Source organism: Oncorhynchus mykiss, chromosome 13 (assembly GCF_013265735.2).
Source record: "Oncorhynchus mykiss isolate Arlee chromosome 13, USDA_OmykA_1.1, whole genome shotgun sequence".
Lineage (NCBI taxonomy): Eukaryota > Metazoa > Chordata > Actinopteri > Salmoniformes > Salmonidae > Oncorhynchus > Oncorhynchus mykiss.
Genome location: NC_048577.1, coordinates 52292255 through 52307466, shown reverse-complemented (window position 1 = coordinate 52307466; position 15212 = coordinate 52292255). Strand labels below are relative to the sequence as shown.

Sequence of the window (15212 nt, the reverse complement as noted above, 5' to 3'; positions counted from 1 at the left end):
CCCTTGCTTTTAACTCTGTCATGTTGCTATATATAGTGCGGTGAGGAGGGAGGAAGGAGAGATTCATAATTGAAGGTTCTTGGCAGCATGGATCAGAGCACTGGCCACATTAATAAGCAGATTGTGTGTGTGCAAAACAACACCGGCACAAAATGTGCAGAATGGGAACTTGACACACTTCACAATGGGGACAACACACACACACACGTGCACAAACACACACACACACACGCACACACACACACACGCACACACACACACACACACACACACACACACACACACACACACACACACACACACACACACACACACACACACACACACACACACACACACACACACACACGTATAGGACTAAACCACACATACTACTTACATGTTCACACATCCATCCTTTTCCTGTTTATTCTCTATGGTTTCTCTTGACGTTTCGTCTTTAGGGGAGTGTATCATTGCTACTGCTTCCCACTGTGGGTCTAAGCCAGCTAGGACTTAGTGACACATGTTTCTGTGAATATCTATGTGTCCATCATTTTACTGATTTATTCATTGTATGTTTGATTGATTGGTTGATTGTTATCTCCATATCTCTATTTCTCTTCTTGATGATGCTAGTCTATCCAACCTTCCAGTTAACTATGTTCCCTACCCAGGAACATTCAGGTAGAGACTAGAGTGAGCCCAGTGATAGAGTCAGCAGGGGGAAGGTATATATATCCACGTCCTCAGGACCTTCTCAAACGTTCCATATCCATAGATCTGTCTTCTGGCCAGCCTGGAAAAGAGAGCGTGAAAAGAGAGAGCGAGACAGACAAACAGCATGAGATACAATGAACTACCCGTGAGTTTATGAATTCATGTGGTAGGGACCCCTACTCCCATTTTCTCTCTCTCTCTCTCTCTCTCTCTCTCTCTCTCTCTCTCTCTCTCTGTCTCTCTCTCTCTTCTTCTCTCTCTCTCTCTCTTCTTCTTTCTCTCTCTCTCTCTCTCTCTCTGTTTCTCTCTCTCTTTATTGCCCTCAGTCCTTCTGTATGTAGAGCCAAACGTTGATGTCACACTGAATCATAATCATTGCTTAGGCCTCATCCCTGCACTAGCCATAACAATGACTCTGTGTGGGAGTGGGAGTGGGAGTGTGTGTGTGTGTGTGTGTGCCAGCAGCAGTTATTCATCTGTTTAAATATACAACATGGTTAGTAATAAGCCCATGTGTCATCGCTCTGTGTGTGTGGCATCATTCTGTGTCTGTGTGTTTGTGTGTGCACCTACATACAGTGGGGAGAACAAGTATTTGATATACTTCCACAATGGCCAAGACCAGACAGCTGTGTAAGGACGTCCGGGTTAAATTGTAGACCTGCACAAGGATGGGATGGGCTACAGGACAATAGGCAAGCAGCTTGGTGAGAAGGCAACAACTGTTGGCGCAATTATTAGAAAATGGAAGAAGTTCAATCACCCTCGGTCTGGGGCTCCATGCAAGGTATCACCTCGTGGGGCCTCAATGATCATGAGGAAGGTGAGGGATCAGCCCAGAACTACACGGCAGGACCTGGTCAATGACCTGAAGAGAGCTGGGACCACAGTCTCAAAGAAAACCATTAGTAACACACTACGCCGTCATGGATTAAAATCCTGCAGTGCACGCAAGGTCCCCCTGCTCAAGCCAGCGCATGTCCAGGCCCAAATTTGCCAATGACCATCTGGATGATCCAGAGGAGGAATGGGAGAAGGTCATGTGGTCTGATGAGACAAAAATAGAGCTTTGTGGTCTAAACTCCACTCGCCGTGTTTTGAGGAAGAAGTATGAGTACAACCCCAAGAACACCATTCCAACCGTGAAGCATGGAGGTGGAAACATCATTCTTTGGGGATGCTTTTCTGCAAAGGGGACAGGACGACTGCACCGTATTGAGGGGAGGATGGATGGGGCCATGTATCGCGAGATCTTGGCCAACAACCTCCTTCCCTCAGTAAGAGCATTGAAGATGGGTTGTGGCTGGGTCTTCCAGCATGACAATGACCCGAAACACACAGCCAAGGCAACTAAGGAGTGGTTCCGTAAGAAGCACCTCAAGGTCCTGGAGTGGCCTAGCCAGTCTCCAGACCTGAACCCAATAGAAAATCATTGTAGGGAGCTGAAAGTCCGTATTGCCCAGCGACAGCCCTGAAACCTGAAGGATCTGGAGAAGGTTTGTATGGAAGAGTGGGCCAAAATCCCTGCTGCAGTGTGTGCAAACCTGGTCAAGAACTACAGGAAACATATGATCCCTGTAATTGCAAACAAAGGTTTCTGTACCAAATATTAAGTTCTGCTTTTCTGATGTATCAAATACTTATGTCATGCAATAAAATGCTAATTACTTACTAAAAAATAATACAATGTGATTTTCTGGATTTTTGTTTTAGATTCCGTCTCTCACAGTTCAAGTGAACCTATGATAAAAAATACAGACCTCTACATGCTTTGTAAGTGGGAAAACCTGCAAAATCGGCAGTGTATCAAATACTTGTTCTCCCCACTGTATGTTTGTGTGTGTGTGTGTGTGTGTGTGTGTGTGTGTGTAAGCGACATCTGCGTGTGTTTGTCAGTGTGTATCAACATGCAGCTGGGCTATGTGAGGGTAACTGTGTAATGACAGCCCATTACAACCATGCCTGGTGCATGTCTGACTGACTCACTCACACTGGGCCCTGCAGCACTACGTTACACTCACATCAACACACACACACACACATCTCAACACAGGCCCCACCAGGCATCAGGGAACAGCTGTCTGACCCTGTGTGTCGATGTGTGTGTGTTCATACTATATATGCAGGGTGGTTGTACAGCTGGTTTTCTTCTGGCCTGATCCCCATTTAGCAGGTGTCACCTTCGTGTATTTGTACACAGTTATTGCAATGCTATATGTTAATGTTTACAGTGCATGTGTAGGTCTCAGCCCATTCAGGAAACACTATACTGTGTGTAAGGAAGGTGGTAGCTATGTTTGTAGAATCATGGCATCATGTCCAATAATTCATCAAGAGCTTTTCTCAACTGTATATATTCGATCATGTGGTTATGATAGGCCAATAGCTACTGTATATAGTTGTTATTTTTGACTGGGAGTTTTAATTGTTGGCTCATTATTATATTTTGGATTTTAAAATATGTTATTATGATATACACGTTTGTTATAAATGTTATAACATTCGGGAATTTGGGAATAACTGAGTTAGTTAAGTATCAGATTGCTGCCGCCTTGTCCTTTTCCTGTCCTCTCCGTCTGTCCTCTCCTCCCTGTTTTCTTCCTTGACAGTACTCTCTCACTCCGTTTGAGTGGTTGATCCTGGCCACCATCTGTGCCAACTGTATTGTCCTGGCTCTGGAGCAACATCTGCCGGATGGAGACAAGACTCCTCTGTCTGAACGCCTGGTACGTCACACACACATGTGCAGACACACACACAAACGGGAATTTGTCCCACACCCCCACGTACGAATGCATACACACATACAAACTTGTGCACGCACACACATGCATGAATGCACACAAACACTCACACAGACACACATATGAATGCACACAAACACTCACACAGACACACATATGAATGCACACAAACACTCACACAGAAACACATATGAATGCACACAAACAGCACCATAGAGCCTTACTTCACACTGTCTGACATCTATCTGTCCTCTCAGCACCATAGAGCCTTACTTCACACTGTCTAACATCTATCTGTCCTCTCAGCACCATAGAGCCTTACTTCACACTGTCTAACATCTATCTGTCCTCTCAGCACCATAGAGCCTTACTTCACACAGTCTAACATCACTCTGTCCTCTCAGCACCATAGAGCCTTACTTCACACTGTCTAACATCTCTCTGTCCTCTCAGCACCATAGAGCCTTACTTCACACTGTCTAACATCTCTCTGTCCTCTCAGCACCATAGAGCCTTACTTCACACTGTCTGACATCTCTCTGTCCTCTCAGCACCATAGAGCCTTACTTCACACTGTCTAACATCTATCTGTCCTCTCAGCACCATAGAGCCTTACTTCACACTGTCTGACATCTATCTGTCCTCTCAGCACCATAGAGCCTTACTTCACACTGTCTAACATCTCTCTGTCCTCTCAGCACCATATAGCCTTACTTCACACTGTCTGACATCTCTCTGTCCTCTCAGGACCATAGAGCCTTACTTCACACTGTCTGACATCTCTCTGTCCTCTCAGCACCATAGAGCCTTACTTCACACTGTCTGACATCTCTCTGTCCTCTCAGCACCATAGAGCCTTACTTCACACTGTCTAACATCTCTCTGTCCTCTCAGCACCATAGAGCCTTACTTCACACTGTCTAACATCTCTCTGTCCTCTCAGCACCATAGAGCCTTACTTCACACTGTCTGACATCTCTCTGTCCTCTCAGCACCATAGAGCCTTACTTCACACTGTCTAACATCTCTCTGTCCTCTCAGCACCATAGAGCCTTACTTCACACTGTCTATCATATCTCTGTCCTCTCAGCACCATAGAGCCTTACTTCACACTGTCTAACATCTCTCTGTCCTCTCAGCACCATAGAGCCTTACTTCACACTGTCTGACATCTATCTGTCCTCTCAGCACCATAGAGCCTTACTTCACACTGTCTAACATCTCTCTGTCCTCTCAGCACCATAGAGCCTTACTTCACACTGTCTAACATCTCTCTGTCCTCTCAGCACCATAGAGCCTTACTTCACACTGTCTAACATCTCTCTGTCCTCTCAGCACCATAGAGCCTTACTTCACACTGTCTAACATCTCTCTGTCCTCTCAGCACCATAGAGCCTTACTTCACACTGTCTGACATCTATCTGTCCTCTCAGCACCATAGAGCCTTACTTCACACTGTCTAACATCTCTCTGTCCTCTCAGCACCATAGAGCCTTACTTCACACTGTCTGAAATCTCTCTGTCCTCTCAGCACCATAGAGCCTTACTTCACACTGTCTGACATCTCTCTGTCCTCTCAGCACCATAGAGCCTTACTTCACACTGTCTAACATCTCTCTGTCCTCTCAGCACCATAGAGCCTTACTTCACACTGTCTAACATATCTCTGTCCTCTCAGCACCATAGAGCCTTACTTCACACTGTCTAACATCTCTCTGTCCTCTCAGCACCATAGAGCCTTACTTCACACTGTCTGACATCTATCTGTCCTCTCAGCACCATAGAGCCTTACTTCACACTGTCTAACATCTCTCTGTCCTCTCAGCACCCTAGAGCCTTACTTCACACTGTCTAACATCTCTGTCCTCTCAGCACCATAGAGCCTTACTTCACACTGTCTAACATCTATCTGTCCTCTCAGCACCATAGAGCCTTACTTCACACTGTCTGACATCTCTCTGTCCTCTCAGCACCATAGAGCCTTACTTCACACTGTCTAACATCTCTCTGTCCTCTCAGCACCATAGAGCCTTACTTCACACTGTCTAACATCTCTCTGTCCTCTCAGCACCATAGAGCCTTACTTCACACTGTCTAACATCTATCTGTCCTCTCAGCACCATAGAGCCTTACTTCACACTGTCTGACATCTATCTGTCCTCTCAGCACCATAGAGCCTTACTTCACACTGTCTAACATCTCTCTGTCCTCTCAGCACCATATAGCCTTACTTCACACTGTCTGACATCTCTCTGTCCTCTCAGGACCATAGAGCCTTACTTCACACTGTCTGACATCTCTCTGTCCTCTCAGCACCATAGAGCCTTACTTCACACTGTCTGACATCTCTCTGTCCTCTCAGCACCATAGAGCCTTACTTCACACTGTCTAACATCTCTCTGTCCTCTCAGCACCATAGAGCCTTACTTCACACTGTCTAACATCTCTCTGTCCTCTCAGCACCATAGAGCCTTACTTCACACTGTCTGACATCTCTCTGTCCTCTCAGCACCATAGAGCCTTACTTCACACTGTCTAACATCTCTCTGTCCTCTCAGCACCATAGAGCCTTACTTCACACTGTCTAACATATCTCTGTCCTCTCAGCACCATAGAGCCTTACTTCACACTGTCTAACATCTCTCTGTCCTCTCAGCACCATAGAGCCTTACTTCACACTGTCTGACATCTATCTGTCCTCTCAGCACCATAGAGCCTTACTTCACACTGTCTAACATCTCTCTGTCCTCTCAGCACCCTAGAGCCTTACTTCACACTGTCTAACATCTCTGTCCTCTCAGCACCATAGAGCCTTACTTCACACTGTCTAACATCTATCTGTCCTCTCAGCACCATAGAGCCTTACTTCACACTGTCTGAAATCTCTCTGTCCTCTCAGCACCATAGAGCCTTACTTCACACTGTCTAACATCTCTCTGTCCTCTCAGCACCATAGAGCCTTACTTCACACTGCCTAACATATCTCTGTCCTCTCAGGACCATAGAGCCTTACTTCACACTGTCTGACATCTCTCTGTCCTCTCAGCACCATAGAGCCTTACTTCACACTGTCTAACATCTCTCTGTCCTCTCAGCACCATAGAGCCTTACTTCACACTGTCTGACATCTCTCTGTCCTCTCAGCACCATAGAGCCTTACTTCACACTGTCTAACATCTCTCTGTCCTCTCAGCACCATAGAGCCTTACTTCACACTGTCTGACATCTCTCTGTCCTCTCAGCACCATAGAGCCTTACTTCACACTGTCTGACATCTCTCTGTCCTCTCAGCACCATAGAGCCTTACTTCACACTGTCTGACATCTATCTGTCCTCTCAGCACCATAGAGCCTTACTTCACACTGTCTGACATCTATCTGTCCTCTCAGCACCATAGAGCCTTACTTCACACTGTCTAACATCTCTCTGTCCTCTCAGCACCATAGAGCCTTACTTCACAATGTCTAACATCTCTCTGTCCTCTCAGCACCATAGAGCCTTACTTCACACTGTCTAACATCTATCTGTCCTCTCAGCACCATAGAGCCTTACTTTACACTGTCTGACATCTATCTGTCCTCTCAGCACCATAGAGCCTTACTTCACACTGTCTAACATCTCTCTGTCCTCTCAGCACCCTAGAGCCTTACTTCACACTGTCTAACATCTCTGTCCTCTCAGCATCATAGAGCCTTACTTCACACTGTCTAACATCTATCTGTCCTCTCAGCACCATAGAGCCTTACTTCACACTGTCTGACATCTCTCTGTCCTCTCAGCACCATAGAGCCTTACTTCACACTGTCTAACATCTCTCTGTCCTCTCAGCACTATAGAGTCTTGCTTCACACTGCCTAACATATCTCTGTCCTCTCAGGACCATAGAGCCTTACTTCACACTGTCTGACATCTCTCTGTCCTCTCAGCACCATAGAGCCTTACTTCACACTGTCTGACATCTCTCTGTCCTCTCAGCACCATAGAGCCTTACTTCACACTGTCTAACATCTCTCTGTCCTCTCAGCACCATAGAGCCTTACTTCACACTGTCTGACATCTCTCTGTCCTCTCAGCACCATAGAGCCTTACTTCACACTGTCTAACATCTATCTGTCATCTCAGCACCATAGAGCCTTACTTCACACTGTCTAACATCTCTCTGTCCTCTCAGCACCATAGAGCCTTACTTCACACTGTCTAACATCTCTCTGTCCTCTCAGCACCATAGAGCCTTACTTCACACTGTCTAACATCTCTCTGTCCTCTCAGCACCATAAAGCCTTACTTCACACTGTCTAACATCTCTCTGTCCTCTCAGCACCATAGAGCCTTACTTCACACTGTCTGACATCTCTCTGTCCTCTCAGCACCATAGAGCCTTACTTCACACTGTCTAACATCTCTCTGTCCTCTCAGCACCATAGAGCCTTACTTCACACTGTCTGACATCTCTCTGTCCTCTCAGCACCATAGAGCCTTACTTCACACTGTCTGACATCTCTCTGTCCTCTCAGCACCATAGAGCCTTACTTCACACTGTCTGACATCTATCTGTCCTCTCAGCACCATAGAGCCTTACTTCACACTGTCTGACATCTATCTGTCCTCTCAGCACCATAGAGCCTTACTTCACACTGTCTAACATCTCTCTGTCCTCTCAGCACCATAGAGCCTTACTTCACAATGTCTAACATCTCTCTGTCCTCTCAGCACCATAGAGCCTTACTTCACACTGTCTAACATCTATCTGTCCTCTCAGCACCATAGAGCCTTACTTTACACTGTCTGACATCTATCTGTCCTCTCAGCACCATAGAGCCTTACTTCACACTGTCTAACATCTCTCTGTCCTCTCAGCACCCTAGAGCCTTACTTCACACTGTCTAACATCTCTGTCCTCTCAGCATCATAGAGCCTTACTTCACACTGTCTAACATCTATCTGTCCTCTCAGCACCATAGAGCCTTACTTCACACTGTCTGACATCTCTCTGTCCTCTCAGCACCATAGAGCCTTACTTCACACTGTCTAACATCTCTCTGTCCTCTCAGCACTATAGAGTCTTGCTTCACACTGCCTAACATATCTCTGTCCTCTCAGGACCATAGAGCCTTACTTCACACTGTCTGACATCTCTCTGTCCTCTCAGCACCATAGAGCCTTACTTCACACTGTCTGACATCTCTCTGTCCTCTCAGCACCATAGAGCCTTACTTCACACTGTCTAACATCTCTCTGTCCTCTCAGCACCATAGAGCCTTACTTCACACTGTCTGACATCTCTCTGTCCTCTCAGCACCATAGAGCCTTACTTCACACTGTCTAACATCTATCTGTCATCTCAGCACCATAGAGCCTTACTTCACACTGTCTAACATCTCTCTGTCCTCTCAGCACCATAGAGCCTTACTTCACACTGTCTAACATCTCTCTGTCCTCTCAGCACCATAGAGCCTTACTTCACACTGTCTAACATCTCTCTGTCCTCTCAGCACCATAAAGCCTTACTTCACACTGTCTAACATCTCTCTGTCCTCTCAGCACCATAGAGCCTTACTTCACACTGTCTGACATCTCTCTGTCCTCTCAGCACCATAGAGCCTTACTTCACACTGTCTAACATCTCTCTGTCCTCTCAGCACCATAGAGCCTTACTTCACACTGTCTAACATCTATCTGTCCTCTCAGCACCATAGAGCCTTACTTCACACTGTCTAACATCTCTCTGTCCTCTCAGCACCATAGAGCCTTACTTCACACTGTCTAACATCTCTCTGTCCTCTCAGCACCATAGAGCCTTACTTCACACTGTCTGACATCTCTCTGTCCTCTCAGCACCATAGAGCCTTACTTCACACTGTCTGACATCTCTCTGTCCTCTCAGCACCATAGAGCCTTACTTCACACTGTCTGACATCTATCTGTCCTCTCAGCACCATAGAGCCTTACTTCACACTGTCTAACATCTCTCTGTCCTCTCAGCACCATAGAGCCTTACTTCACAATGTCTAACATATCTCTCTCCTCTAAGCACCATAGAGCCTTACTTCACACTGTCTAACATCTCTCTGTCCTCTCAGCACCCTAGAGCCTTACTTCACACTGTCTAACATCTCTGTCCTCTCAGCACCATAGAGCCTTACTTCACACTGTCTAACATCTATCTGTCCTCTCAGCACCATAGAGCCTTACTTCACACTGTCTGACATCTCTCTGTCCTCTCAGCACCATAGAGCCTTACTTCACACTGTCTAACATCTCTCTGTCCTCTCAGCACTATAGAGTCTTGCTTCACACTGCCTAACATATCTCTGTCCTCTCAGGACCATAGAGCCTTACTTCACACTGTCTGACATCTCTCTGTCCTCTCAGCACCATAGAGCCTTACTTCACACTGTCTGACATCTCTCTGTCCTCTCAGCACCATAGAGCCTTACTTCACACTGTCTAACATCTCTCTGTCCTCTCAGCACCATAGAGCCTTACTTCACACTGTCTGACATCTCTCTGTCCTCTCAGCACCATAGAGCCTTACTTCACACTGTCTAACATCTATCTGTCATCTCAGCACCATAGAGCCTTACTTCACACTGTCTAACATCTCTCTGTCCTCTCAGCACCATAGAGCCTTACTTCACACTGTCTAACATCTCTCTGTCCTCTCAGCACCATAGAGCCTTACTTCACACTGTCTAACATCTCTCTGTCCTCTCAGCACCATAAAGCCTTACTTCACACTGTCTAACATCTCTCTGTCCTCTCAGCACCATAGAGCCTTACTTCACACTGTCTGACATCTCTCTGTCCTCTCAGCACCATAGAGCCTTACTTCACACTGTCTAACATCTCTCTGTCCTCTCAGCACCATAGAGCCTTACTTCACACTGTCTAACATCTATCTGTCCTCTCAGCACCATAGAGCCTTACTTCACACTGTCTAACATCTCTCTGTCCTCTCAGCACCATAGAGCCTTACTTCACACTGTCTAACATCTCTCTGTCCTCTCAGCACCATAGAGCCTTACTTCACACTGTCTGACATCTCTCTGTCCTCTCAGCACCATAGAGCCTTACTTCACACTGTCTGACATCTCTCTGTCCTCTCAGCACCATAGAGCCTTACTTCACACTGTCTGACATCTATCTGTCCTCTCAGCACCATAGAGCCTTACTTCACACTGTCTAACATCTCTCTGTCCTCTCAGCACCATAGAGCCTTACTTCACAATGTCTAACATATCTCTGTCCTCTAAGCACCATAGAGCCTTACTTCACACTGTCTAACATCTATCTGTCCTCTCAGCACCATAGAGCCTTACTTTACACTGTCTGACATCTATCTGTCCTCTCAGCACCATAGGGCCTTACTTCACACTGTCTAACATCTCTCTGTCCTCTCAGCACCCTAGAGCCTTACTTCACACTGTCTAACATCTCTGTCCTCTCAGCACCATAGAGCCTTACTTCACACTGTCTAACATCTATCTGTCCTCTCAGCACCATAGAGCCTTACTTCACACTGTCTGACATCTCTCTGTCCTCTCAGCACCATAGAGCCTTACTTCACACTGTCTAACATCTCTCTGTCCTCTCAGCACCATAGAGCCTTACTTCACACTGCCTAACATATCTCTTTCCTCTCAGGACCATAGAGCCTTACTTCACACTGTCTGACATCTCTCTGTCCTCTCAGCACCATAGAGCCTTACTTCACACTGTCTAACATCTATCTGTCCTCTCAGCACCATAGAGCCTTACTTCACACTGTCTGACATCTCTCTGTCCTCTCAGCACCATAGAGCCTTACTTCACACTGTCTAACATCTATCTGTCCTCTCAGCACCATAGAGCCTTACTTCACACTGTCTAACATCTCTCTGTCCTCTCAGCACCATAGAGCCTTACTTCACACTGTCTGACATCTATCTGTCCTCTCAGCACCATAGAGCCTTACTTCACACTGTCTAACATCTCTCTGTCCTCTCAGCACCATAGAGCCTTACTTCACACTGTCTAACATCTCTCTGTCCTCTCAGCACCATAGAGCCTTACTTCACACTGCCTAACATATCTCTGTCCTCTCAGGACCATAGAGCCTTACTTCACACTGTCTGACATCTCTCTGTCCTCTCAGCACCATAGAGCCTTACTTCACACTGTCTAACATCTATTTGTCATCTCAGCACCATAGAGCCTTACTTCACACTGTCTAACATCTCTCTGTCCTCTCAGCACCATAGAGCCTTACTTCACACTGTCTAACATCTCTCTGTCCTCTCAGCACCATAGAGCCTTACTTCACACTGTCTAACATATATCTGTCCTCTCAGCACCATAGAGCCTTACTTCACACTGTCTGACATCTATCTGTCCTCTCAGCACCATAGAGCCTTACTTCACACTGTCTGACATCTCTCTGTCCTCTCAGCACCATAGAGCCTTACTTCACACTGTCTGACATCTCTCTGTCCTCTCAGCACCATAGAGCCTTACTTCACACTGTCTGACATCTCTCTGTCCTCTCAGCACCATAGAGCCTTACTTCACACTGTCTGACATCTCTCTGTCCTCTCAGCACCATAGAGCCTTACTTCACACTGTCTAACATCTATCTGTCCTCTCAGCACCATAGAGCCTTACTTCACACTGTCTAACATCTCTCTGTCCTCTCAGCACCATAGAGCCTTACTTCACACTGTCTGACATCTATCTGTCCTCTCAGCACCATAGAGCCTTACTTCACACTGTCTAACATCTATCTGTCATCTCAGCACCATAGAGCCTTACTTCACACTGTCTAACATCTCTCTGTCCTCTCAGCACCATAGAGCCTTACTTCACACTGTCTAACATCTATCTGTCCTCTCAGCACCATAGAGCCTTACTTCACACTGTCTGACATCTATCTGTCCTCTCAGCACCATAGAGCCTTACTTCACACTGTCTGACATCTCTCTGTCCTCTCAGCACCATAGAGCCTTACTTCACACTGTCTGACATCTCTCTGTCCTCTCAGCACCATAGAGCCTTACTTCACACTGTCTGACATCTCTCTGTCCTCTCAGCACCATAGAGCCTTACTTCACACTGTCTGACATCTCTCTGTCCTCTCAGCACCATAGAGCCTTACTTCACACTGTCTAACATCTATCTGTCCTCTCAGCACCATAGAGCCTTACTTCACACTGTCTAACATCTCTCTGTCCTCTCAGCACCATAGAGCCTTACTTCACACTGTCTAACATCTCTCTGTCCTCTCAGCACCATAGAGCCTTACTTCACACTGTCTGACATCTCTCTGTCCTCTCAGCACCATAGAGCCTTACTTCACACTGTCTGACATCTATCTGTCCTCTCAGCACCATAGAGCCTTACTTCACACTGTCTGACATCTATCTGTCCTCTCAGCACCATAGAGCCTTACTTCACACTGTCTAACATCTCTCTGTCCTCTCAGCACCATAGAGCCTTACTTCACACTGCCTAACATATCTCTGTCCTCTCAGGACCATAGAGCCTTACTTCACACTGTCTGACATCTCTCTGTCCTCTCAGCACCATAGAGCCTTACTTCACACTGTCTAACATCTCTCTGTCCTCTCAGCACCATAGAGCCTTACTTCACACTGTCTGACATCTCTCTGTCCTCTCAGCACCATAGAGCCTTACTTCACACTGTCTGACATCTCTCTGTCCTCTCAGCACCATAGAGCCTTACTTCACACTGTCTAACATATCTCTGTCCTCTCAGCACCATAGAGCCTTACTTCACACTGTCTAACATCTCTCTGTCCTCTCAGCACCATAGAGCCTTACTTCACACTGTCTGACATCTATCTGTCCTCTCAGCACCATAGAGCCTTACTTCACACTGTCTGACATCTATCTGTCCTCTCAGCACCATAGAGCCTTACTTCACACTGTCTGACATCTCTCTGTCCTCTCAGCACCATAGAGCCTTACTTCACACTGTCTGACATATCTCTGTCCTCTCAGCACCATAGAGCCTTACTTCACACTGTCTGACATCTCTCTGTCCTCTCAGCACCATAGAGCCTTACTTCACACTGTCTGACATCTCTCTGTCCTCTCAGCACCATAGAGCCTTACTTCACACTGTCTCACATCTCTCTGTCCTCTCAGCACCATAGAGCCTTACTTCACACTGTCTAACATCTATCTGTCCTCTCAGCACCATAGAGCCTTACTTCACACTGTCTGACATCTCTCTGTCCTCTCAGCACCATAGAGCCTTACTTCACACTGTCTGACATCTATCTGTCCTCTCAGCACCATAGAGCCTTACTTCACACTGTCTAACATCTCTCTGTCCTCTCAGCACCATAGAGCCTTACTTCACACTGCCTAACATCTATCTGTCCTCTCAGCACCATAGAGCCTTACTTCACACTGTCTAACATCTCTCTGTCCTCTCAGCACCATATAGCCTTACTTCACAATGTCTAACATCTCTCTGTCCTCTCAGCACCATAGAGCCTTACTTCACACTGTCTAACATCTATCTGTCCTCTCAGCACCATAGAGCCTTACTTTACACTGTCTGACATCTATCTGTCCTCTCAGCACCATAGAGCCTTACTTAACACTGTCTAACATCTCTCTGTCCTCTCAGCACCCTAGAGCCTTACTTCACACTGTCTAACATCTCTGTCCTCTCAGCACCATAGAGCCTTACTTCACACTGTCTAACATCTATCTGTCCTCTCAGCACCATAGAGCCTTACTTCACACTGTCTGACATCTCTCTGTCCTCTCAGCACCATAGAGCCTTACTTCACACTGTCTAACATCTCTCTGTCCTCTCAGCACTATAGAGCCTTACTTCACACTGCCTAACATATCTCTGTCCTCTCAGGACCATAGAGCCTTACTTCTCACTGTCTGACATCTCTCTGTCCTCTCAGCACCATAGAGCCTTACTTCACACTGTCTGACATCTCTCTGTCCTCTCAGCACCATAGAGCCTTACTTCACACTGTCTAACATCTCTCTGTCCTCTCAGCACCATAGAGCCTTACTTCACACTGTCTAACATCTCTCTGTCCTCTCAGCACCATAGAGCCTTACTTCACACTGTCTGACATCTATCTGTCCTCTCAGCACCATAGAGCCTTACTTCACACTGTCTAACATCTATCTGTCATCTCAGCACCATAGAGCCTTACTTCACACTGTCTAACATCTCTCTGTCCTCTCAGCACCATAGAGCCTTACTTCACACTGTCTAACATCTCTCTGTCCTCTCAGCACCATAGAGCCTTACTTCACACTGTCTAACATCTCTCTGTCCTCTCAGCACCATAGAGCCTTACTTCACACTGTCTGACATCTCTCTGTCCTCTCAGCACCATAGAGCCTTACTTCACACTGTCTAACATCTCTCTGTCCTCTCAGCACTATAGAGCCTTACTTCACACTGCCTAACATATCTCTGTCCTCTCAGGACCATAGAGCCTTACTTCTCACTGTCTGACATCTCTCTGTCCTCTCAGCACCATAGAGCCTTACTTCACACTGTCTGACATCTGTCTGTCCTCTCAGCACCATAGAGCCTTACTTCACACTGTCTGACATCTCTCTGTCCTCTCAGCACCATAGAGCCTTACTTCACACTGTCTAACATCTCTCTGTCCTCTCAGCACCATAGAGCCTTACTTCACACTGTCTGACATCTATCTGTCCTCTCAGCACCATAGAGCCTTACTTCACACTGTCTAACATCTATCTGTCATCTCAGCACCATAGAGC

General features: G+C 46.5%; 1 protein-coding gene across 1 annotated transcript in view; it reads left to right on the top strand.

Annotated features, from left to right (window-relative positions):
- Window positions 1–15212, top strand: part of LOC110485216 (calcium channel, voltage-dependent, P/Q type, alpha 1A subunit, a) — a 175937-nt gene that overhangs the window by 24110 nt on the left and 136615 nt on the right. The window contains exon 2 of the mRNA XM_036939765.1: window positions 3320–3425. Coding sequence (XP_036795660.1) covers window positions 3320–3425 — 106 coding nt within the window. The remainder of the gene's footprint in view (window positions 1–3319; window positions 3426–15212) is intronic.